Source organism: Elephas maximus, chromosome 11 (assembly GCF_024166365.1).
Source record: "Elephas maximus indicus isolate mEleMax1 chromosome 11, mEleMax1 primary haplotype, whole genome shotgun sequence".
Classification (NCBI taxonomy): Eukaryota; Metazoa; Chordata; class Mammalia; order Proboscidea; family Elephantidae; genus Elephas; species Elephas maximus.
The window spans coordinates 81,958,227-81,983,892 of record NC_064829.1 but is presented as its reverse complement, the minus strand read 5'-3'; the positions used below and the strand labels follow the sequence as shown (position 1 = coordinate 81,983,892).

The following is a 25,666-nucleotide window of genomic DNA, read 5'->3' as shown; positions in this document are numbered from 1 at the left end:
CCTGGCCTTTTACAGGGGACGTCTGCCACCTCAGCTTTAGAGTTCGCTTCATTTCTCACTCGCCAGCCCCTCACTAATCCCTTACAGTCAGTAATTGTGAGGAGCAAGTCCTTCGGACAAGTCAGGCGCCATGGTTTTTTCTGTTCCTCTCCCTGCTGGCATCTTTAGGCCTCAGAACCAACCACCACCCCACTGAGGCCTGATGTTTGTTTAGCCAGGTTAAAAAGACTAATTCTAGGCTAACCACTCCCGCCCCCCACCCCCCCGCCACACTGCTGCATGATGCAGTAAGACATTTGTTTAAAAAAACAAAGACAAACCCGTTGCCATTGGGCTGATTCCTATTTCCAGGGACCCTATCAGAGTAAAACTACCTCACAGCATTTCCAAAGAGCGGCTGGTGGATTCAAGCTGCTGAATTTTCAGTTAGCAGCCAAGTGCTTAACCACTACACCACCAGGGATCCACAATGTCAGATGGGTTAAGAAGATATGTTAGTCGCTTAGCTTGGGGATATAAATAGCCGGGAGAGGAGGTTTTCCTCAGCTATGGTACAGGTTGTGCGGTGGTTAAAAGCTATGGCTGCTAACCAATAGGTCAGCAGTTTGAACCCACCAGCCGCTCCTTGGAAACTATGGGTTGGTTCTACTCTGTCCCATAGGGTGACTGAGTTGGAATCAACTCAACGGCAATGGTGTTTTTTTTTTTTGGTATAGTGCAGGTAGGGCACACATAAGTTTACAGTCCACCTAAGAGGACCTGTCTGGCCAGGGGGAGACTCAGGGCTGGATTGCCCAATAAGCAAGGTACACACGGGCCCAGTTTTGCCTACCCACCAATCTGCAGTGCACAATTTCACCTGTCCCCACCATGCCAAAGACGTGGTCAAACCCATGTGAAACTGCTCACCACAGATTAACAATAAAATCAAGCCTGTGCTTACTGGTTAATCCGCCCCTGGGGAGGCCAGAAGTAGGTAGGCTCCATTTAAGCCCCTCACCCATGACACAAAGTAGGGTGTTCACGGAAGAGTCATCATCCCTGCCCAGACAGCTTTTGAGGGGCCACTGCTCATGAGGAACCTTTCTGGGTGTATGCTGATTCTCGTAACACAAACAACTTTGCTCATGCGAATGTGTGTGCAGGCTCCAATTGGAAGGACATGATGTTTATGGAGCAATCCATATTTGTTGTTGGTGCTCTTTTTCTAATGGCCTCCTGGCTATCTAGAGATCCGTTATGGGCGGTGACCACCACACAGGTTTGGAGTGCTGCCTCACAGTTACAACATGTTGTCCCACAGTAATTCCCTGGTTACCACGTGACCTCTCTCTTGATCGGACCCTGACACGGTGTCCAGTCGCCGTGACCAGCAGTCTCCGGCAGACCCACTTCAGGGACACACACATATGGAGATTGGGAATCTGAAAACTGATCCCCTCTAAGCCACCTGTGTCCACGTGCTCCTTGCAAAGTCTCTAACTGCAAGAGTTTGCACACCCCAGTTTAAAAGATTGTTCCTTTTATTAAAGTTTCTGCCCAATCAGCCAGTTAGCATCTGTTGCTTGGAACTCTAACCCCGGATACGCGCCCCCCCCCCCCCCCGTTTAGCTTTGCCCAGTGAGGATGATCAATGGTACCCAATATGACAGAGTAAGCTACAGACAGGAAAGGGGATTGCATGTATAAAATGACAAAGCATGGGGGTGAATGGAGTGCACTCCTTCTGGTGGCAGCCCTCAGATCTGTCCTTCTCACCAAGCAAATGAGAAACCGATGGTGACACCAGGGCCTTGAAGCAATTGGAAATCCACAACACGCCAAGAGCCCTTCCAGCTCTTGGATCTGTAGATACTGACTCTAACTTATATTTCTAGCCCCCAGGTTCTGGAAGTAAGAGCATTCCTGCCTTTAGTGGGTGTAAGAAGAAACGCTGAAGACTCAGAAGGGAAGGGAGAGGCCCCACTGACAACTGGCACAGTTGGTGGCTGGGAGGACACAGCCTGCATGAAGGCATGGCAAGGGGGCCTGGCATGCAGGAAGCTCCATTTCTCATGGCTGCAACCCACGGTCAATGGTGGCCATGGGCAGACCACACAACCTCTCTAGGCCTGCAGCCTCCATCTGTGAAACCGGTGGTTCCTCCTGTTTTACTGGGATGCAATGAAAGCTCAGATGGAAAATTTTTAATTATAATCTGTAACCTTGCTTGCTACAAGTGAAGAGGACTTGAAGCACTTACTGATGAAGATCAAAGGCTTCATCTGAAGTCTTCATTTTAGACTAAAAGACTAAAGACTTTCAGTATGGATTACCCTTCAACACAAAGAAAACAAAAATTCTCACAACTGGACCAATAAGCAACATCATGATAGACAGAAGATTTAAGTTGTCAAGGATATCATTTTACTTGGCTCCACAATCAATGCCTATGGAAGCAGCAGTCAAGATATCAAACGATGCATCACACCGGGCAAATCTGCTGCAAAAGACCTCTTTAAAGTGTTAAAAAGCAAAGATGTCAACTTAAGAACTAAGGTGAGCCTGACCCAAGCCATGGTGTTTTCGATTGCCTGGTATGCATGTGAAAGCTGGACAATGAATTAGGAAAACCCAAGAACTGATGCCTGTGATTTATGGTGTTGGTGAAGGGTACTGAATGGACTGCCAAAAGGAGGAACAAATTTGTCTTGGAAGAAGTACAGCCAGAATGCTCCTTGGAAGCAAGGATGGCATGTCCCTGAAGTGGGTCTGCCAGAGACTGCTGGTCCCAGCAACTGGCCACCTTGTCAGGGTCCAATCAGGAGAGAGGTCAAATGGTAACTTCAGGGAATTACTGTAGGACATGTGGTAACTGTGAGGCAACACTCCAAACCTGCGTGGTGTTCACCATCTGTACCCGATCTCTAGATAGCCAGGAGGCCATTAGCAGGAGGGACCAGTCCCTGCAGATGGACATCATGCTTGGTAGAGGGTCTGGGAAAAAGAGGAAGACCCTTAATGAGACGGACTGACACAGTGGCTGCAACAATGGGCTCGAGCCTAATGATGGTGAGGATGGTGCAGGACCAGGAAGTGTTTCCTTCTGTTGTATACGGTCACTATGAGTCGAAACCGACTTGACGGCACAGGCACATAATCTGAGTTATATGAACATGCCAAGTGCAGATCCTTTTGGAAAAAACCTCTCCCCCAAAGACAGTGTCAATAATTTCTCAAAGAGAAATAATTCATAGAAATTGACAACTCCTTACTGGGGTGACCACGACTGGCTTCATCTTTTCAAAGCATTTCGTCTTTTGAGCAAACACAATAGCCTCACGATGTAATTTTTAAAGACCAGTTGACTATAGTTTTCTCCTAATTAGTAAGTATGTTCAGGAAATACTTTTCGACTATACAAACATCCTGTTCCTTCTCAGGCCTTTGCATCCGTGGGTGGGTCCCCCTGCAGTGGATGCCACTGTGGTGTTTAATGGTGGTTTCCTGCTGCCCTCATCCCTCTACATTTATAACTGGGCTGCTTCTCACCCATTTATTCAACCATTCATTCATTCATATCGGTATAATACCCCACTGGCGTCAAGTCAGTTCTGACTCATAGCGACACTACAGGACAGAGTAGAACTGCCCCATAGTTTCCAAAAAGCGCCTGATAGAGTCGAACTGCTGATCTTTTGATTAGCAGCTGTACCTCTTAATCACTACACATCAGGGTTTCCCATGTGGTATGGACTCATGGATATCTGTTTTATTCTGTGGCTCAGAATTCAATACCACACTCTGTTGTTTTAAGTACCCCCAGCACTGGCTGAGCGCTCCCACCATTTGCTGTGTCCTTGGACTGCCCACCCTTCTGAGCCCATCCTGACTTTCTGTACCCAGAGGTTCTGCAGGTTCTGTTGTATTTCTGCTCCCCTGGAATCAACCAGTTCTCCGAAGAGCCTGATACCTCTTCTTGGAGCATGTACTCTGGTCTCTTGAATTCACTGGGCCAGCGGTCCGTTTTGTTTAACCAGTCTTACTTTGCCTTTCTGTGACTTAGCAGCATGAGCTGGGGGGGGGGGACGACAGGGTGCTTTTCTGACTGCAGGAAGTGGGTCTCCACTTACTCAGGGCTGGGGGTGGCAGAGGGCTCACTGGAGGAAGACCCAGGTCTTAACTCCCGACTCCCGACCCCCTACCGCTCCCACATGAGTGAACACAACGAACCACGGCAGACATGGGCCAGGGACCACCTGAACTCCCACAGCACGTGCCCCAATATGAGTTTCAGGCCTGCCGGTCCTTCAGAGGCTTCGTTTTTACTCTTTATTTAGCAGCAAAGACTAAGGCAAAATCATCCCATTCAGTTTTGGTTTTGAGGGGAAAGAGGATGGGCAACATTGGTAATGGTAAGTTCTGGAGGAAAGGACAGAACCCGCCCAGGTCCAAGGGTCAGATCTCCACTGCAGCCAAGGGCAGCCCCTCGAGGCCCAAGGTGCTCGCTTTGCAGCCCGTCTCCTTTATAAACACCTCAAGTGCAAGTTATCCTGAAACAAAAGCATGGAAGGAGAGAAGGAAATAACCCAGGCAGGAACATCACGTGCTGTATTCATCTCAACTCAAAGACAACCAGAATTTTCAACAAAAGGACTTGTGCTTTTGGACCTTGCCACGTCACACCAAGCACCTCTGAGAACCTGACCAAGTTGACTCCCCAGGGTCCTCACATGCCCCAGGGACTGAGCACTTGTGAGTCCACACTGGGGCCAGTGCCGGATGCTGGGGCGCATTCAACAAGACAACGCACGCAGGACATTGGTGAGGACAGGGACAGAGTGCTGTCAGTTAGACACGGTGCCCGGACGCTGGCTGTCAGTCCTTCAGCTGGGACACTTCGTACAGGTAGGCACCCAGCATCTTGGTTCCTTCTATGTAGTTGTGCCTGGTGAAGGAAAGAGGCAACCGTGTTGGCCGGGATACAGGTGACATCCCTGAAGCCCAGCTCCTGTGGGTGGCTTTTCCGTTGTCCCGGCTGGTGGTTGGACCTGCCTGCCTGCCTGCCTGCCTGATTAGGGCGATGATTTTCAGTGGAGGTTCAGCCCCACTGTCCACCTGGGAACAATCCCCAACCCCATCCCTTGTCTGCTAGAATACAAGGTGTCTGACCACTGCATCTTAACACTAAACGCCGTGCCTTGGTCCAGAGCTGCTCCCTTGGCCTGTGTGCTTGGTTCTGAAGCCTCCATCTCGTACCTCAGTAAGCTAGGTCCATCTAAGCCCCACCACCCCCACACCACCAGTGAACTGAAGGCACAGCTGTGTGTCCATGGCACAACAGAACCATGCCAGGCTGGTCCACACCCCAAACACGCATCCCCACCTGCCCTCCCTTTGTCTGCGCGCTTCTTTCTGAAGCTCAGGCCTCTACCTTGTACCCTAGTAACTAGACCCGTCTCATCCCCACGCTCCCCCCCTGCAGGCTCTCTACCCGTCACCCAAAACTGGATCCTGATTCTCCTCCATTCGTCCTGGCTGGTCCCCCCGTCCTGAAAGGCCTGTGCGTGTTCCCGCCTGCTGGCGTCCCTGGCTGCTCCTCACTCAAAGCCCACACCCTGTCTGAGTCCAGGCCAACCCCCTCATGTCTATGGAGGTCCGGACTTGTGGTGCAATTAACTGCTTTTGTGTGTGGCCTTTCTAGCCATGGTTTTTTAACTCTCACCGAGGTGATTGTGTGATAGGGTAATTGTGGCCTATCAAGGGGACTGGTCAGTTTTGCCTTAAAAAAGAGCCAATTCCAGAGCAGGGAGGAGAGAAGTCCATCACCAAGGAAGAAGAGACCCAGCAGCAGAGACCCTGCAGCAGCAGCAGGAGACGGCGTGGTGGAATTCCCGGCCCATGGAGAGAAAGCTGAGTGCCTTTGGGCAGAGACTGAGGGCCAGAGAGGCGTGCCTGTGACCACAGCTAGGGAAAGGCTACCCTGATGGAAGAGCCGTATCCTGAGTATTCCTGAACATAAATTTTAACTGTTACTTCCCTAATAAACCCCATAATTTTGAGTATGGTCTGGGAGTTCTGTGTGGCCATTACAATGAATTATCAAACCCAGTAGTGCTGTGTGATGGACAGCTGGTGTCAAGAGTTGGTAAAGACGGTGGAAAGAAGAGGAAAGAATCAGCGTCGGGTGTTGATCTCAATTCTCCTTTCCCCTTGTGAAGTTAGAGGAGGTCAGACACTACCCATCCCCCCTGCCCCAAACTGTTCTTTCAGTTGGCGCCAGAAGCAGGGTTCTCTGCAATGGCTCCAGACTCACAGAAGCATGGGACTTTGTAAGATAAAGAAGGAAGGGACTTAGGAAGTGAAACTTTCAATTCTTGGATAGTTACTTTGGTTGGCTGAAAAGCTGCAGCTAAAGTGGCCTGGGGCCAAGGCCAGGCCAGATAAGCAGGATGATTGGTAGGGGCCTGGCCCAAGGCCATATGCACATGAATGGGAAGAAAGGCCAGCAGGGTTTCTGGTTCAGGTGTAGAGAATACTAGAAAGGAATATTTTAAAAGGGTCATGTGCGACCCCGATACCCCCCAGCATGTTTTCTTTTTCCAAACGGGCGACTGAAAGCTTGACATAACTGAGAGCTTGACATAACTAACGCCATGATGAACCTGTAAATTCTTGTCCATCCTCTGCCTGCTTCCTCCTTCCCATACCTGTTTAATGACTTTGTTTTGACTTCAGTGTTAATGACTTTGTTCTTTGTTTTAATCTGATGCAAATAACATTTTGTCTACGCACCTGTGACTTACAACCCCCCCACAGGAAAATCAGAGCCCAGGTGTCTGATATGTATGTCTTTAGCCTGATATAAAGATGTCTGGCCATGTATTTCCTTAGCCTAAGTCTTCTGTCCCTGTCTTGAAATGAGTAACTCCTCTGGCCAGGCAATCTGCGGAGTACAAAGACACTTCTAAGATTCTATATAAGCTCTAATGTAAAACTGCTCTTTGGGACTCCACAGAGGGAGCCTATGCTGCTGCTGGGTCCCAGGGATGTATACATTTCCTTAATAAACTTCCTCTCTTTTCTAACTTGGAGTACGTTGCATTGGCTTGACTGCTCCAGGGCACGGACCCCAATCCGGTAACATTACGTGTTTAGGATTACGCGTTTATCTGAACGGGTTACGGGTACTGAGTGTTTCTCCCACCTAATGTTGCAAAGCAATCCTAAATGTACGCTAGAAATGCATACTGAGTATTACAGATCACAGAGGGCATGTAACTCTGCCTGCAGCCAGTACCTGACTGGATGTGCCAACAGAGCAACAAGGATTTGCCCAGGAGAAACACAAGCTTTTTGTTTCAAGCCAGTACTCCTGTGGATAGAGTGGGGCTTAGATGGTAAACCCAGGCCCCACCCAGAGTTACATTTGAAAAGACATGCAGAAGCACCCAGAACTGCTGAGAGAACTGGAGATGTGCATTTGAAGGCAGGCCTGCAGAAGGAAAAAAAAGTGTTTTGCTTTTTGAATTCAAAGCAAATGGTTTGTTGCTAGATGCATCTAGGCAGGAAAAGTCAGTGTCCATCAGGAGCCCCTTTCCAGGACTGGAAGTTAAAGGGAGCCGGCAAGTAGACAGCTTGATTTGCTCACTTGTGGTGACCACCTGGGTCCACTCCTGAGTGGAAGTGGGGGAACTGCAGCAGGGAAGAGATGGGCTGACGTTTGGATGTGTTCCATTGGTACCCGTTGACACAGCCCATGGGGGCTAGGGATGAGAGTGTGCGAAGGGGCTGTGTGAGGTGCCAGGAGGCATGTGTGAACTCTCGAGCCTGAGGCTGTTACTCATTGAGACTTGGCTTGGATGTCTGGGGTTGAGCTGACCAGAATCCGACTGAATGGAGAGAAAGATGTTTGACACTGTGAGGTGGTGCAGATGTAATGCAATTTGAAGGCTTGCTCTGGACTGGACTTTGCTTGTGGATGCAGATGCTCAAAGTTCCAGTGGAACTGAAGGTTCTTCAAGACCAAGGAATATGCTTGTCTCCTCAGCACTGGTATGATAGGGACAGGCAATTTAAACATTGGCTATCTGTAACAGGAAACCCTGGTGGCTTAGTGGTTAAGAGCTAAAGCTGCTAACCAAAAGGTCGGCAGTTCAAACCCACCAGGCACTCCTTGGAAACTCTATGTGGTAGTTTTACTCTGTCCTATAGGGTTTTTTTTATAGGGTTGCTATGAGGTCAGAATAGACTTGATAGCAGTGGGTTTGGTATCCAAAACAGGGCAGATAAAAGCATGAAGTGGCTGGCTTACACGCTTTCACAGGTGTGCTTACACTCAACAAAGGGGCCAAGGGAGGATCCCCACTGAATAGATTCCTCTTTTCCTGATGGGTGTGAGGAAGAGAGGGTAGGGGAAGATGTTGATATAATTATATGATTCAGCTGTGAGTGTTAGTCGTGATTGTAAAAACTACAACTGTAAAAGCTGTAACTCTGAAAAAGCAGACTAAGGGGTAGGCACTGCTGGATTAGAGTACAGTGGCTGAACCGAAAGTCCCTTAAAAGCTCTGAGCAAAGCAATATCTTAGTTGAATTTTGTCAGAGGTCAGAAAGGCTGAAGATGACTTCTGGAGAATGTGACCAGATTAGATGGAAACCCGCAGCAGACTGCAATGACTGGTACCTGAGTAGCCTCACCCTGTGGACTCTTTGCTCTACTGACAGACTAATTGTTAATGACTGTTCAGGACTGGTAAAATAATTGGGAGGGGGAACTTAACCGTCACATATGAAAGAACCTGGCTAGAAAAGCCAGGGGGTGGCCTGTGGTGAGATTATTTTTGTGTGTGGCCTCTCTAGCTATGGGCTTCTAACTCCCACCCAGGTGATTGTGTGATAGGGTAACTGTGGTCTACCAAGGGGATTGGTCAGTTTTGCCTTAAAAGAGAGCCATTCTAGAGCAGGGAGAAGAGAAGCCCATCACCAAGGATGGAGAGACCCAGCAGCAGAGACCTGACAGCAGCAGGAGATGGTGCAGTGGGCTGCCCGGCCCATGGACAGAAAGCTGAGTGCCTTTGGGTAGAGACTGAGGGCCAGAGAGAGGCGTGCCTGTGAGCACAGCTAGGGAAAGGCTGTCCTGATGGAAGAACTGTATCCTAAGTATTCTTGAGCCTGAATTGTAACTGTCACTTCCCTAATAAACCCCATAATTTGTGAGTATGGTCTGTGAGTTCTGTGTGAGGGACAGCTGGTGTCAGAGTTGGTAAAGATGACAGAGAGAGGAGGTGTGTCTGCCCTCCACCTCATAGGAATCAGCCTTGGGCTGTTGATCTCCATTCTCCTTTCCCTTTGTGAGCTTAGAGGTCAGACACTGCCCCCCTCCCAGCTGTTCTTCCAGGACTGTTTTATAAAAGTGGCATATGCAGCCAGCAGTAACATTACGGTTTTCAAAAAATAATGTTACAGAAAGTTTTTACGAGCAATAGATGACATGCAGAGATAAACACAGCACTGGCTGAACCTCCCGAAGGCCCCATCCCCACCTCCCATCAGAGTTGGGGACACAGTGGTAGAAGCCTTGAAGGTCTCTTGCCTGCTGGTGTGGAGGAGGGAGGGGCTGAAGGAAGCCTGGCACTCTCCTGGGACATCCCCACTGCACACACAAGGGACAGGAGCCAGCCTCAGGACCGAGCCCCATGTCTCACCTGTTGAGCTTTTCATTCTGGGAGTGGGCCCCGTCATCGGCTGCACCCACAGGCAGAAGCATGACATTCTTGCCTGTGGCTTCCTGGAAAGTCAGAGTCACGGGGATGCTACCGCCCTCCCGGGTCAAGTCTGGCTCTACACCAAACACTGGGGAGACATGGAACAAAAGAAACAGCTGACTTTCAGGCCGCCGTGGGCCTGTCATGTGGCACACACTTTGAGCTCAGACTCTGTGCAGGGCCCTGGGTCAGAAACACCTGTGGTCAATGGCATTGGTGGTGGCATGCCCCCCTCCACTGCCAGACCCTTGTCAGGGGACTGATACCACAGTGTGGGTCCCATGACACCCCAGAGCCATGCCAGGCCCAAGTCCACCCCAGAGCAATGTCCCCACCTGTCTTCAGAGCTCTCCTCCCGGCCAGATAGTGTGGATGGTTGAAGTCCGAGACCCACGGCTTCCCACCATGGCTCATGTACACCTTGAACTTGTTGGGGCTCTGCAGGTCAGCAAACTTCTTGGTCAGGTAGCTCGTCACCTGTGCCACAGACAGAAAAGACAAAAATCTGGTGTGAGCCCAGCACATGGTCCAGTCCCAGGATCCTGAACGGGCCAGCTAATAATGACCGAGCTGGCAGGGGCCAGGAGGTCAGGATAAGCAGGCTTGTTTTTGTGTAAGTTATTCAACATCCTAGCAGAAACCCTTTTGTTTCCAGACATCTCTGACAGTACACAAGGGACCCTTAACTGCCCCTTAGTCCCGACATGCCTGTTCCCTGTCCCCACCAGGCCCTCCCCCAGGCCCCAACATGCCTGCTCGCTGACGACCTCAGGGGTCATGTCTGGCACAAGTCTGATGGAGAACTTGCCCACCACTTTCCGAGGAATCACAGTTTTCGCTCCAGATCCAGAAAAGGCGCCTTCGATGCCGTGGAGGGACAGGGATGGGTACCTCCATCGGTGCATCAGGATATCTTTCTGCAGGAAACAACAGAGTGGCTGGATAACAGGCCAGACTCCTGGCACCATCATAACAGACCACCTGCAGGCCCCAGCGAGGCAGGATGACATGCCTTCATCCCAGGGCATTCCTGTTCTGAACTTCTAATTGGAGCTGTGCCATCCAGCTGACTGCTCGGAAGAGCCTCCTCTTCCTCCCTGCGAGACCCACACGGGGTGGTGGACACTCAGTCTTATTCCAAGGTCAGGTACCTGGTCCTACCGATTCCTCTGCAGGCATGCGTCCAGGGTGCCTCCCCAGCCCCTGCATCCTCGACTCCACTTTCTCAGCTCTGGCCCACTCACCACCCCACCTGTCTGATGGGCTCATGCCTCTGCTCAAACCACCTGCAAAGATTCCTGCCTTCGACCGGGTCAAACATGAGCTCCTGACAAATCCCAAGGCCTTGGGCTCAGACCTTCCCAGCCCTGCTTCCAGGCCTCACCTGAGTGGCCTTGCCTTTACTTCCCCCAACTCAGCCACAACCTGGGTCCCTATCAGTTCCTCCTGACCATCCTCACCTCCACCCTGCTGTAGCCTGGCCGACAGATGATGTCAATGGCCGTCCTCTGTGATGAGGCGCTACCTACCCCAGATACATGGGAGTCCCCCTCACAATCCCCAGAGCCTCCTACACCACCCCATTACAGCCCACGGCTCTTCCTTTTGTTGTTCTTCGTCCGTCTGTCTCCTGAAAGAGAAAAATCAGGGCCAAGCCCGCCTATCCCGCACCACAGAGCAGAAGTTCAGGAAATGCTGGATGAATGAATGACCTGAGCTCGTGTCCACTCCCTTGTAAACCAAGATCTAAACTAAAGAGAAAGTCACTACACAACTTCCCCCTAATGGTTAATAAGTAAACATTTTGTGCAAATAACCTAGCTCCCTGTCGGGTATAACTTAATCTCTGAGCCCACAGTGAGAACACTATCCTACAAACCCAACTAAGGCAGAAGGTCCACCGCTGCCCAAGACCCTGCTTCTCTGCACATATGCAGTCTCCAATAATTCTTATCCAAAGAAAATGTCTGACACTACGCACTCCTAGTACCCCATCTGTAACTTCCGCTGATCAGAGACCAGGCATCAGATATGACTTGGGTATGCGCCAGTGTCCAACACCTCCAGCTCCTCCCGTGAGGGTCACCTGAACCCGGCCATGTCATGAGGTGGACGGATGGACATGCCCCACCAAAGGCCAGACAGGGTGGGCAGCACGGACAAGCCAGCACCTTGCAGCCATGCAGGAGGGTCTCGGTGCCCACATCCTTGGCATACTCATCCGTGTCAAAGTCGATATCATTGTAGAGCGTCAGCTCCTCATCTGTCACAGGCGCCACAGCCTCATTAATGCCCGGGATAAGGATTTTCCCCTTCCGGTCGACCAGAGAGCCTGGAGGAGTAGGAACAAAGAATTCTCAAGATGGCAGCAACTGCTCCTGACGCTGCTCCAGACACACCTTCCCTCCCAGAGCGTGGCGCCCCTCCCATCCCCATCACAGAACATGATGGTCCACCCACCCTCATCACAGAACTTGGCACCCCCTCCTGGCTCCCCAGCCCCCATCACAGAACATGGTGCACCTCCCACCCCCATCACAGGGCATGACGCCCCCTCCCACCCCCCATCATAGAACATGGTGCCCCTCCTACCCCCTATTACAAAGCATGATGCCCCACCCCCATGCTCACCCATCAGGGTGATGAGGTCAGTCATTGCCTCGTGCACTGAGCCCCCGTAGATGCCAGAATGGAGGTCCTTGTCACTGCACTCCACCTGAGAAAATAGAGACAGTCTACTTTTGGTGCTTGGTAGGGGCAAATTTTTATCACAGGACAGGGAACTAAACACAGAACATTAAAAGACCAGAGACAACTTTCAAGATTAAAATTTACTCCCTCAAGGAGCAACACAAGGTGTTTCCAAACTTAAAAAAACTTAAGGCAGTGACAAAAAGTACTCTTGGAAATGCTGGGCACGAGGAGAGTATGAGGCACGGGCTTCTCCAGCTCGGGACCTTCATAGCACTGGCTCACAAAGACCACAGGATGGTGTGTGGGGCAGGCTGCTGGGCTCCAAGCCCCACCACTTGACAGGTGTGTAACCAGGGCAGACACCTAGCCCCGGGCCTCAGTTTCCCCATCTGCGCAGCGAGAGGCCAAGAGCTACTGGCCTGCTGCACTGGACCACGATGTGCAGGACACACAACACAGGGCCTGCACATGGGGCGCTCAGGGCGGTACTTTTCTTCCACGCCCATCATCTGACGTAACCAGCACAGTCGCCCTGCCAGGTGGAACACCATCCTCACACAGTAGAAGGGAAAACCCAGGCTCAGATTAATAGGCTGGCAGGCACTGGGGTCCACCATGGCCCTGGACTCTTCCACCTCCCGTTCTGCTTCTGCTTCTCTTTAGTTAATGGGAGCCCCACCTCTGAGCCTCAAGATACCGCAATCATGGAGTCAGGGATTAAGTGCCAAGATACTGATATTTTCACTCTTAGAATATTTGACAATGCTTTGTGTCCAGTCTTCTTAAGTGGACTAGCATTTCATCCTTTCTCCATGATACTGAGGCCACATTAGGATAAAACTCTCCCAGCTCCAAGGGGTGGTGACATGGGCTACTGACCACTGATGTGGGGCTGTGCAGACCTCAGGGTACGGGGGAATGAGACGTGTGGGTCAGGGATGAAATGTAGCGTGGGGCTCAACGTGGTACCTCAATGAAAAAGTAGCAAATGCCCCGGAGGCCGTAGGTGACACAGGGCTTCTTCTTGCCCAGCCAGTAGTTGTCGGAGATGCAGACGTAGTCCACGTCCTTCAAGAATGCATCCTTCTGGGCGAAAATCAGCTCATCCAGGCCCTCTGAGCCCGACTCCTCCATGCCTTCCAGACAGAACAGCACATTGACGGGGATGTCCTTTGAAAGGCAAACGAGCATTAGGAGGCATCTGGCTTTCTCAGAAATAGCAGACACGAATTTGAAACCATGAATTTCCAACACCAAGTTCCTCCAAACCAAAGCACTCACACTGCTGTAACCTGCCTGCTCCCCACCCTGGACTATGGGCAAAGACCTGGCCCAGCCCACTCTGGTTACCACCAGAAGGCAGGGCTGCTCCTGCTACCCCCAGGCCCCCAGCAGAGGGAACTTTCCAGGAACTGCATAATGGTAAGATGTTGCCCTCCTCGTGAGGAACCTGTGAAAACTACCCAGGGGACTAAACAGTTTCAGCAAAGCCAATGCCACCCCCTCTGAAACAAAGGCCACGTTGTTTACCTGCATCCCCCAAAAAACATTGCTGTTGAGTAAATTCCAAACCATAGTGACCCTATAGGACAGAGTACAACTGGTCCACGGGGTTTCCAAGGCTACAAATCTTTACGAAAGTAGACTGTCACATCTTTCTCCCATGGAGTGGCTGGCGGGTTTCAACCACCAACCTTTCAGTGAGCACCTGAGTAACCACTGTGACATTAGGGATCCTTTTTACCTGCATAACCACGGCGAAAGCACAGGGCAACGAATGAGATGTCTTTTCTTATTTAAAAGGCTCTCCTGGCACCACTATCACCAGTCTCTATGTATGGAAGGAACAGGTTTTTCCTAAACATGTTTAGTTTTCCAAGTGCTTCTAGAACACTCAGAAGTGAGGCATGCTATCCCCATTTCAAAAATGAGGAAATGAATTTTGAGATAAGCTAAGTGACCCAGGAAGTCCCTGGATGGCGCAAACAGCACTAGCTGCTAACCAAAAAGCTGGAGGTTCGAGTCCACTCAGGTGCCTCAGAAGAAAGGCCTGGTGATCTACGTCCAAAAAATCAGCCACTGAAAACCCTGCGGAGCCCAGTTCTACACTGACACGCACGGGATCGCGGTGAGTAGGAGCTGACTCAATGGCAACTGGCTAAGCGACCCGCCAAAGGTCCCACTGGCGACCGAACGCAGAACCCAAGCTGGACGGTCTGTGGAATCCTGGTTCAGAACTGCCCGGCTGGCACCATATCTGCGCTCTCCTCCTGTCCCACTTAGCAGCACAGTACTTTTGTTTCCCCGAGATGAGATCTCTCAGGGGCCTCACAGTGGGGACAGGCACGGGGAACTCCTCTGAGGGGCCTGCCCTGTGTAGGGCCCCCACTCCACCCTCAGTAACGATGCCACCGAGTTGTCACAAGCCCTGCAGGAGGGGTGGGACCTCAGACCCTGTTCCCGGCACACGGCAGTCACACTGGCCCCTGGGCATTGGTCTCCACCTATGGTAGGGACCCTGGACCAGAGGGCCCAAACCCCTTCTGGTTTTGACAAAAACGCTTCTCTGACTTTTCTTATCGTCCTGATACAACAATGAAAGCAAAATGCAAAAACCATCCATACGGGATGACCACAATGATGTCAGAGACAAAAGATGGGAGATAATGAAATATTAACAGGCTCTATGAGTTTTTTTTATGAGTAGGGATTGAGGCAATTTTATTTACTACCTTTCCGTATTTTACAAACTGTCCACAGAGATATGTCTCATAGTTAAAAAAATGTATTAAAAAAAAAAAAAGATTATTTTTAGGAGACTACAAAGAGCACAAGGAAAGTAAAGTGCCTGCCCAAGGGTGGGGCTGGGGGACCTTCACTCACAAAGGCAGAGCCCATGGGGTCCCGGTGGGACCCACAAGCAGCTGGTGACTGAAAACCCACAGCTCACTTACTAGGTGGGCAACTGCTGAGTCCCCACTTAAGCTCCTAATGTTTTCTAGAAGGAACAATAAACCTATCACTCTATGCCCGAGTCACCTGTGCTGGCACCGGTTCTGGGAAAAGCAGTTGCCTCATTCCAGGCACCTTTGACCTTCACAAGCTGTTCTGTTAGAGAATTATCTTTGCCTGCTCAGGCAGGTGAAATGGGCAGGGTCCAGCATGGATGACACACCTGGTTTGTTTTTTGGAAAGCTTCCAGTGCATTCATCCAGCAGGCCACTGGCCCCTTGTCGTCCGTAGAGCCTCTCCCGTACAATTTCCCTGGAACGACAGTCAGCAAAGCATAGTTACAATTAGGACAGAAAAGCGAATTGAGCGTATCTCAGTGGACCCAACAGCATCTTGCAAAACCACACATGGCAGTCCTGGCGATGGCATCTCTGAATTAGACCCCTGGTCTCCTCCACCCAGCCCCAGGGCCAGCACTGAGAGAGGATTCCTTGGATCTAGAAGTTCGCTGCCCCTTCCCTTTCTACAGGGGCACAGCACTGGGTTTGGGCTCTGGCTCTATTTCCTGCTGAATCAGGGCAGGGAATGAAACCAGGCTCCAGGAATTCCTTCTGGTGCTCAGTTTAGTGAAACCTATTTACCATAGGCGGCTTGAGGCAACTGAGTGGGTGGGAAACCTGGTCAGAAGCAGGAGCCCCAGGGGACCATGATCAAATTGAGAACAACCAGTTTCATCCCGACCCCAATTTGATGAAGACACAGGCTTGTTACTGATTTCTCAGACCATCACCCTGGAAGCTCAGGGACATGGTATTACTGCTAATCGGTGTCGGGAGTCAAGGCACATTCCCTTCATACTGCCTCTAGAACCAGTGACGAGGCAGTGCAGTGGAGAGCTGGCCTACGGGAACTCTGAAACAAGCCCAGGCCGTCCTCCTCCACCTCCCTTGTCAGATGACCCAAGTGCAGCCTAATGGAGCCAGGACAAAGCCAGGAAGCCTCAGCTCGAGATGGAGGGGAGCCATCACCAATCCTGAGAGCTGGCTTCCCGGGGCCCATCTGCCCTTCCCTGCAGTGCCCAGGGCTGGCAGGGCCAACTCTCATCTGTCCTGGCCAGGCTATGCCTTCCTCATTCTTTGTGGGCTTTAAACTTCTGGCCATTTCAACATGACCTACTTCAAAGTGGTGAGGCTTTAGGCCATCATGACCTCAGGAATTTCCTTTTACAAACTCTTCACAAATACTAAAATTAAAGCTCTTCTACAAAGTCTTTGTCCCTACACAAACACTATTAAATAACTACTTTGAACTAAATGAGGGATTTGCAAAGACAGACACAACCTGATCACTACCCTGGGCTGGGGGGCGGGGGGTGGTGTGTAGGAGACACCATTCAAAGGAATGTCTGCAAGGAAGAAAAGAAGTGGTGCCACAAGTTATTCTAGGCTCATCTGTGGGCAAGTCTACTGAGGAGTGGTATGTCTGTCTGTCGGTCATTGAGATTGACCCTATCCAAATCTCCCAAAGCTGAGTGCGTCAAACATACCCCAGCAGCAACTACACGGTGGGGCTACAGACTAGGAGACAGGTTTCTGAGGATTAGATATGTTTTCTGAGGAAAGGGGTGGTAGGAAAGGAAAGCCCAGAACCCCAGGCCAAGGATGGCATCGTCTGCACAAGAAAACAAAAGTTTTCTGAAGTATCAGTGGGTGACGCACAAATGTGAACTTCTGGAGCCCAATATAAGGATACTGTTAGAGACGATCTGTACTGGAAAGATGAACACCAAGAGACGCTCCGTGACCTTCCAGAATTAAAACTGTAGCAATGTTTCTCCAGACGTTAGAACAATTTTCGTCTCTGAAAGCAATCAAGCTTTCAGAAGAGCAGGGCTCCCTCTGGAATCGAAAGGGCGTTTCTCTCCCTATCGTCGTGCTCCTCCCGGGCGAAGGGCTCCCTGTCCCAGCCACCTCCCTACCGTCGCGCTCCTCCAGCGTGAAGGAAGGGCTCACTGGCCCAGCCATCTCCCTACCATCGCGCTCCTCCAGGGCGAAGGGCTCGCTGTCCCAGCCATCTTCCAGGGCTGCGGGCTGGACATCCAGGTGCCCATAAATGCACACCGTCTTCTTCTTGGGATCCGAGCCCAGCTTGCCCAGCAGAACAGGAGGAAGCGGTATCTCAGAGCCGTCAGGGAGCTAGGAGTCAGAAGGAAAACATCACGGATAGTCTATGCTTCAAATATTTTTATTTACAGTGAAATATTACCAAAATACCTGAGCTTTCTCATCTGTTCTCACCAACTGACTTCTACCATCCAGTCTAAGATCGTACTGTTCAACCGTGTCATTAATTAGCAAAAATTCAAAACCAAAAAAACCTGTTGCTATTGAGTTGATTCTGACTCATAGTGACCCTAGAGGACAGAGTAGAGCTGCCCCATAGTTTCCAAGGCTGTAATCTTCACAGAAGCAGATGGCCACATCTTTCTTCCACAGAGTGGTTGGTGGGTTCAAATCGCCAACCTTTCAGTTAGCAGCAGAGCGCTTAACCATTGTACCACCAGGGCTCCTTAGCAAAAGTTTATTTTCCTATAATCCAGCACACCCAAACTGAGTTATGTTTCCATAATGCAAGAAGTTTCGTAAACTTCAGAAGGCTTTCTTTTTAAAAAACTTTTACGTGACAAAATATTATAAGGACTGAATTTGGGATGCAACTCTGAAACAATGATTAAATATTAAAATTAAAAATATGCATTTTTGAAATTCTATATAGAGATTACAACTACGTACAAAAAAGAACATAAAAGAAAGCACAAAGAAATGTAATCACAGCAAGCCACACTACAATGAAAAATAGCTAGTACTCCTTTTGAGCTTTGTTCCAAAGGCCTTATCAACCTACCACATCCTTTAAGAACAGTGGACAGTTCAGCACCCACAGAATTCTATCTAGAATAGAAGTGTAGATACAGGAAGGTCCATTAATTTCAAACCTTCGTATAGAACTTAAGTTTTTTTCCCCAACTTTCACGCCAGGCCAATGGTCTCCACTTTTTTTTTTTTAAATCATGGCCTACCCAGGCTGTGCAAAAAGTCCCACAGCCCATGTCCCCACCTACCAGATCCTGTATTTTGTCAGAAAAAACTTGGTAGTGACAAAGTGCCACAAGTAAAGGACAGGTGAGGGTGTTCTCAACTTTGCTCACCTAGCTCTTAACACAAAAGAACGCAGATAACCCAAAACTTGTCAAACCCCATGACATACGAGAATACCTTGGAAACACACGGCGTAAAACATACAATTAATAAATCAATCGTAATTAACGTAAGACTGAAACCACCTGAAATAGTAAAATACTAAAATGGTAGACTAATATGCCAGGAAGGGAAACCCTGGTGGCATAGTGGTTAAGAGCTACAGCTGCTAAACAAAAAGGTCGGCAGTTCGAATCCACCAGCCGCTCCTTGGAAACCCAATGGTGCAGTTCTACTCTGTCCTAAAGGGTCGCTATGAGTCGGAATTGACTTGATGGCAACGGGTTTGGGTTTTTTTATACCATGAAGTGAAACTGTTTATTTAAATTAAGAAGAAAACAAACCAATCTCACCTGTCTGCATCCTTCATTAAAATGCAACTGACTCCCAACCACAATATCTCTTTTTCAGGAACCAAGTTACAAAAAGTGCTGATCTACCAAATGAGATGTTAGGGAACACAGAGCTGTGTGAGTGGAAGGTATTCAGTACTTTTAAATCTACATGAGTAAAGTGTAACTTCCTGATTCGGGGGAGCGGGGAGGACCTCGGCTATTTTCTAAGAATGGACATTACATTAACTTATTCTTGAATAACCTCAGTCCTCCTTCCTGGAGAAAAACTCGGAGTATCACAACACCTTTTTTTTTTTTTGCTCCGTTCCAACTGAAGAAATCATGTAGAATTTAGTGTCCAGATCAGGCCTTTGTTTTCTTTAAAGACAAGCAGGTTATCTGAAGCAAAAAGCTCTTTAAGAACTTGCTGAGGGTAGAATCTGCTCATTTGTGGCTCTGCAATGCCAAGAATGCTGGAATGATGAAAAAATTTGGGAATGGATAAGGGTGACAGTTGAACAAGATGAACATAACAGATGTCATTGCGTGGTACATGCGAAGATTGCTGAAATGGCAAATGCTTTGTTACCTAAATATTTACCACCAAACAAAAAAATAAACAAATGACAGAATCATACCTTTTGCTTTCCAATATCTACCAATTCCACAGAGCCACCAAGCTTCGTGATGTCTGCAGCCGCAACTTCCATCATCCTTCTGATCTCACTCCTCTTCTCCGGCCAGGCAGAGACACTCTGGATGGCCACCCATTCCGCAAGTTTCTGGGTAAGGAGCAGAACCAGATTTGCAAAAGGCACTCCTTCATGCAAGACAGACATGCCCCTCCCTGCCATGTTTCAGGATGCAGAGCTGACACACTGCTGTGGTCGCTCCATTTTGAACACAGTAACCAAATGTGAAAGAATCAGCCCCATCACTTTTGCTTTCTGTTTCAAGATTTCAGAAAAAAGTCATTTGTGTTAACCCTGTACCAAGAACAACAGCATAACAGAAAAATGTCAGAATGTGTATTTTTTACCATGAACATGAGGTAAAATTAAATTTTATAAACAAGCTTACACCTGACTTTAACAAAACTACAATTAGAAAGATAGTGAAAACAGCCAACACGTCCACAGTCCAAATTAGCTTATCAATCATTCTGACACGGACATGTTCGCTAAAGTGGTAACTTTTAGAATGAGAACTCTGTCTTTACCTAAAATTTGTCTACTAAGAGTAACGTTAAAACATGATCAAAACTTAACATCAAAAACACATTAACACACAAAAATATTACTGAGTCACCTGTAACACCTTAGAGCCGCTGAAAGGACACGCTGAAATGTAAAATAGCTCTTTAAGCTGTAACTACCTATCACAAGAAAGGGTCAGTGGAAATAAAACATAAATCTCAGCCTGGTTTTGCGATTCCTAGAAACATTTATTAGGCCCTTCTGTTAAAAGCCAATGGCGTAACTTCGACTGTAACAAGAAGGTAGAGGAACAAAGTACAGAGAACATTTTACTACTCAATTTAAACATAAACTGTATTACCCTCTTGAGTTTTTCTGAGACCTGTAAGATCAAACCAAATTTTAATGATGGCTAAAGTGAAATATCCCCTACCTTAACATAGCGATCCTGATTCTCATCAATATACTTGAACAGGTCCTTGAGGGCTGACATCTTCCAGGCAGACAATGGCAGGGGTCCAGGCTCCTAGAAGGAAGGACAGTAGGTTGTCCTGCCTCCAGATAGGGCTGACTAGCTATCAGGCCCGAGAGGCATATGCTGAGTATCTAAAAGTGTAACCCCACCCTCCGGATGGGGATTGCAACAAGGTCACAAGAATTCACCAGGAAGTGACCTCAGCTTCAGAAGACAAAAGCTGTGGGAATTAGGGGCTCAGGCTGATTTTCCATTCTTACAAAGAAAACGTAGCATTAACGTTCACGTGGCTATAAGCAAAACTTTCATCCATCTACCACCAAAAATGTTAATGGAAAGCTACCTGTTTACATCCAAGGAAGCCCTGCTTACACGACAACATGCTACACCCGATACTTTTTATCCAGGCTCCTGGTCTGTAAGTATCACAGATGCTGAGCGCACTGTGGCACAGTCTCATTAATATTGCATTCTTTGCAGCCAAGCTCACCAATGGCTTTCTAGCTAAGCACGCAAAGCCATGATTACCTAAAGTTGCACTTTTTTACGAAAGGAGAGTAAACAGAGACCAGGCTGTTCAGCCATCCATGCAGTCACCAGGCTGAGCTAAAATGCAGCTCATCCCATTAATCCAGTCAAAGCAGGTCCTGCCACGTGTGTTTTTTCTCCTTCCTCCCCCTACAGCTCTGGGTCATTCGGGGTTCTCCTCCCCCAGGGCCAAAGCCATTAAATGGGACCCTTTTTATGTGCCCCAGTGAACCTGAATTACCAAGATAAAAGCAGTATGTTGAACTGAACAAAAACATTGTTTTTTCAAAATAAATAGCAGCCTCACCCTGAGAGTCTAAAAGTCCCTGGAGAATGACATAAATTTGGAAGCTAGTGAGAAGGAAAGGACAAACAGTACCTGTAGTGCCAGGAGCTACCTGGCAATACACACAAATGCATGGTCCTTTTAGTCCTCAGTGTTCCAACCCTCGCCTCTCCTTAATTAAAGGCATATAATAGGCTAAATCGATGCCCAAATAATAACTTCAGATTTGTGTACAAACCACTCAAATAGGGGTAGAAAATTCCCATTTGCCCAGAAGAGAGCTTTATCCCAAACATACAGTTCTACAAAATTATATTTTGACACCTGTTAAAATTATATTTTAACACTGGTGGCACAATGGTTAAAGTGCTTGGCTACTAACTGAAAGCTCGGTGACTTGAACCCACCAGCCGATCCTCGGTAGAAAGATGTGGCAGTCTGCTTCCGTAAAGATTACAGCCTTGAAAACCCTATGGCGTAGTTCTACTCTGTCCTATCGAATCGACTCAACAGCAGCGGGTTAATGGATCACGCCTCCCTGCAAACATTAGGAAAAACAAAAGTATGAATAAAATAAAGCCTCATATTAGGGGTATTCAGTGCAGCACTACAATGAGTCGGCACTAGACCGACCCTCCAGAATCTAGACATTGGCAATAAAGGTGACTGGTAGCCCTGTCTGCAGATCCAGCGGCTGCCAGGACATTGGCACTGGCAGAACAAGAGTCCCTTCCGTTTTACAGATGAAGAAACTGAGGCTGATGGAATAAGTGGCCTGCCCCAAACCAGTGAGCTGACCAGGGAATTTCACCTTGCCGCGGAAGGTCTTTCCTACAGGCAACCTCTCAGCCTAAACGCCATTCTGAAGAACCACAGACTCCCACCCCTGCGTTCCTTTAACCCAAGAGCTGTTTGCTGTCTAGTGACATCACCCTGAAGCCTTGGGTCAGGTGATCTGTCAGAGGAAGGCCTGTCTTCTCTGCAGGCCCATGGGGGTGGCAGGACGCTGTTCCCAAGGCTGTCTGGCCTGACCATTCCCACACCTGCAGTGTTCCCTAAAAACCAGGACACGACTCAGGACCCCACGAAGCCCCCCACACAGGCCAAATCCAAATATGCTGCCACTCTTCTCTCAATCGGAGACACTAATGGGGTGTAGCAGGCTGGACGCCCCCTGGGTACTAGTGGGACCACTTAGACCAGGAACTCCCTAGGGGCTGGGCCCGGTGTCGCGGGGAGGGGGGGAACCCCTCCCGGCGGAGGCTCCCTGAGGGCTGGGCCCAGGGTCTGGGGGAGACTCCTCCGGATGGGCCTCCCCGAGAGCTCCCGCGGACACGGCCGGCCAGAAAGGTGAACGCGGACCCTTGGGTTCTCATCCCGACCCACCTCCGCGCCTTTGGTAGCCCGCAGCCGGCCCCCGCTGGACCAGCTGCGGCCGCACAAAGTGCGATTCCCACCGCCCCACGGGCCCTCATTCTGGTTCGGCGCCGCAGCCGCACCTCCCCGCCCGCCCGGCTGCCTGGCTCCGGTCCCGAATCGACTCCCGACTCAACCAGGGAAAGTTCTTACCGCCTACTTGCGCTGCCGATCTTCCGCACCACGTTCCCGGCCACTGCCCGCCGTCACCACGCCCACCACCCCCGGTTACGGCCGCGGGACTGACGTCGCCCCGCCCCGCCCCGCCCCGCCCACCGTCTCTCTGCTCACCAATCCCCGACCTGATCCCCAGGTCGGCTTTCGACCAGCCCACCAATCCCCAGGCTCATCCCCTGAGAGGACGTCGCCCCGCCCCACCGTCGCCGGCTTACCAATCCCTGGCCTCGTTCGCGGGGATGACGTTACCCCCGCCCGCCTTGAAGAGGCGGGGTCGTGGGAGGGGCTTGTAGGTCTCGGAGGAGGCAGGTGGGCGGGAAGGGAGAAGGGAGAAAAAGGAGGGGGAGGGGAGCTGAGGTGGGGAGGAGAGGAGGCGTGGGGAAGGGGAGAAGACGGGGGAGGGGAGGAGACGGAGGAAGGGGAGGCGACCGGGGAGAGGGGAGGAGACGAGGTAGGTGGGTTTCCGAGCCCTTTCTGGGGGAGGGGGTGACCTACTTCTCTGCCTCTGGTATTCGCCCCTGGTTAGGCCTGGGCCTGGGTGCTTCTGGAGTGGATGCCGTGAAGTCCGAAGTTGGGAATCCAGCAACACTACCCTCTGCAAACGGTGCTTGCGATGGAGCCCGTCGTCCCTCAAACCCCTGAATAACCAGCAAAACTGAACATTCTTCTGGTTATGAAAGTGCCAGTTTAACGCAGCCTCGCACTTCATTCACAAAGCATCCACCAGCACTGTTACCAACAGAATATCTTAGTATTTCACTTCCATGATCTTAAGAATTAGTGAAGTGTATCCACTATTTATTGAGCGTCCACTACTTACTTTCTTAATCTTAAGTACAATTTTTGTTTGGGAAGAACAATTTTAACTATTACCATCTTCAGTTTTACAAATGAAGACAATAAGGTGGAAAATTTTAAGTATGCATACCTCCGGACTTATATTTTACGTGGTTTTTTCTTTCAAAATTTCTATTTCCATCCTTCCTCTGTCACAGAATTTTATCAAATGTGACATTTTATGAGTAATAGTCTTGTTGACCAATCTATCATACTTCTCAACTCACAACTGGACCAATTAGCCACATCATAATAAACGGAGAAAATATTGAAGTTGTCAAGGGTTTCATTTTACTTGGATCTGCAATTAAAGCCTATGGAAGTGGCAGTCAAGAAATCAAATAACGTTTTACATTGTACAAATCTGCTGCAAAAGACCTCTTTAAGGTGTTAAAAAGCAAAGATGTCACATTGAAGACTAAGGTGTGCCTGTCCCACACCATGGTATTTTCAATCACTATGTATGCATGTGAAAGCTGGACAATGAATAAGGAAGACCAAAGAATTGATACCTTTGAATTATGGTCTTGGTGAAGAATATCGAATATACCATGGCCTGCCAGAAGAAGTTACAAATCTGTCTTGAAAGAAATACAGTCAGAATATTCCTTACAAGCAAGGGTGGCAAGACTTTGTCTCACACACGTTGGACATGTTATCAGGAAGGACCAGTCCCTGAAGAAAGATATCATGCTTGGTAAAATAGAGGGTCAACAAAAGAGAGGAAGACCATCAAGGAGATGGATTGACACAGTGACTGCAGTGATGGGCTCAAACATAGCAATAACTGTGAGGATGACGCAGGACCACGCAGTGTTTTGTTCTCTTGTATATGGGGTCGCTATGAGTGGGAACTGACCTGACGGCACCTAAAAAGCTAACAACAATCATACTTCTCTGAGACAAAAGATGTACATAAAATTTGTATTTAGTTTCCCATAATTAGAAAGGTTAAGAGCTAATTTTTTTTTTCTTCAGGATTAAGTGCTCTGTACAATTATTAGTATAATTGATGCAAATCACTTAAATATAAGTTTTGGTGAAGAATTTTTCAACATAAGAAATAAACATTTATTAGAAATGTCCTTTAATCATTTCTATTAAACTTCTTTTAAAAAATGAAGTTCAGGTAACCAAAAACGAGACGATTGCTGGAATGAGACAGGGCTCAATGAAAATTAAGAGCAAAAAGAAGCGAATTATTGTAGAATCCATGGCACATTGAACCCTGAGGGTGCGGTGGTTAAGCATTTGGCTGCTAACCTAAAGGTTGACGGTTTGAATCCACCAGCCACTCCATGGAAGAAAGATGTGGCAGTCTGCTTCTGTAAAGGTAAAGATTATAGCCTTGGAAACCCTGTGGGGCAACTCTATTCTGTCCTGTAGGGCCACTATGAGTCGGAATTGATTGGATGGCGATGGGTTATGACTTGCTGTTGTTGTTAGGTACTGTCAAGTCGATTCCAACTCATAGCAACCCTATGTACAACAGAAGGAAATGCTGTCTGGTCCTGTGCCATCCTCACAATCCTTGTTATGCTTGAGCCCGTTGTTGCTGCCACTGTGTCTATCCATCTCGTTGAGGATCTTCCTCTTTTTCGATGACCCTCTACTTTACCAAGCATGATGTCCTTCTCCAGGGACTAGGCCCACCCTGATAACATGTCCAAAGTATGTGAGACAAAGTCTCACCATCCTTGCTTCTAAGGAGCATTCTGGCTGTATTTCTTCCAGCCAGACTTTGTTGTTTTGGCAGCCCCTGGTATA

General features: G+C 49.0%; 1 protein-coding gene across 5 annotated transcripts; it reads right to left on the bottom strand.

Annotated features, from left to right (window-relative positions):
- Nucleotides 1-4,288: 4,288 nt before the first annotated feature.
- Nucleotides 4,289-23,123, bottom strand: CNDP2 (carnosine dipeptidase 2). 5 transcript variants are annotated; one of them, XM_049900924.1, is made up of 13 exons: nucleotides 23,039-23,123; nucleotides 21,877-22,007; nucleotides 20,614-20,706; nucleotides 19,623-19,766; nucleotides 17,425-17,587; nucleotides 15,616-15,704; nucleotides 13,410-13,610; nucleotides 12,378-12,462; nucleotides 11,918-12,078; nucleotides 10,499-10,663; nucleotides 10,082-10,223; nucleotides 9,687-9,834; nucleotides 4,289-4,927 (listed from the first exon to the last, which is right to left on the bottom strand). In XM_049900924.1, the coding sequence occupies exons 3-13, from the start codon at nucleotides 20,671-20,673 to the stop codon at nucleotides 4,858-4,860; spliced, it is 1,428 nt and encodes a 475-aa protein (XP_049756881.1). In that variant the 5' UTR covers nucleotides 20,674-20,706; nucleotides 21,877-22,007; nucleotides 23,039-23,123; the 3' UTR covers nucleotides 4,289-4,857. The 5 variants fall into 5 exon arrangements, with proteins under 5 accessions (XP_049756881.1, XP_049756883.1, XP_049756880.1 ...); XM_049900926.1 differs by lacking the exon at nucleotides 23,039-23,123 and adding an exon at nucleotides 22,856-22,961 and having other exon boundaries at nucleotides 21,852-22,007; XM_049900923.1 differs by lacking the exon at nucleotides 23,039-23,123 and adding an exon at nucleotides 22,856-22,961.
- Between the last annotated feature and the right edge of the window lie 2,543 nt (nucleotides 23,124-25,666).

Coding starts and splice junctions, on each gene's coding strand:
- CNDP2 (XM_049900922.1), bottom strand. CDS start 21,115: ATGAGACTGTGCCACAGTGCGCTCAGCATCTGTGATACTTACAGACCA. Junction 12,079..12,377: donor TGACCTCATCACCCTGATGG/GTGAGCATGGGG, acceptor CTACTCCTCCAG/GCTCTCTGGTCGACCGGAAG. Junction 10,224..10,498: donor CTGAGGTCGTCAGCGAGCAG/GCATGTTGGGGC, acceptor TCTGTGGCACAG/GTGACGAGCTACCTGACCAA.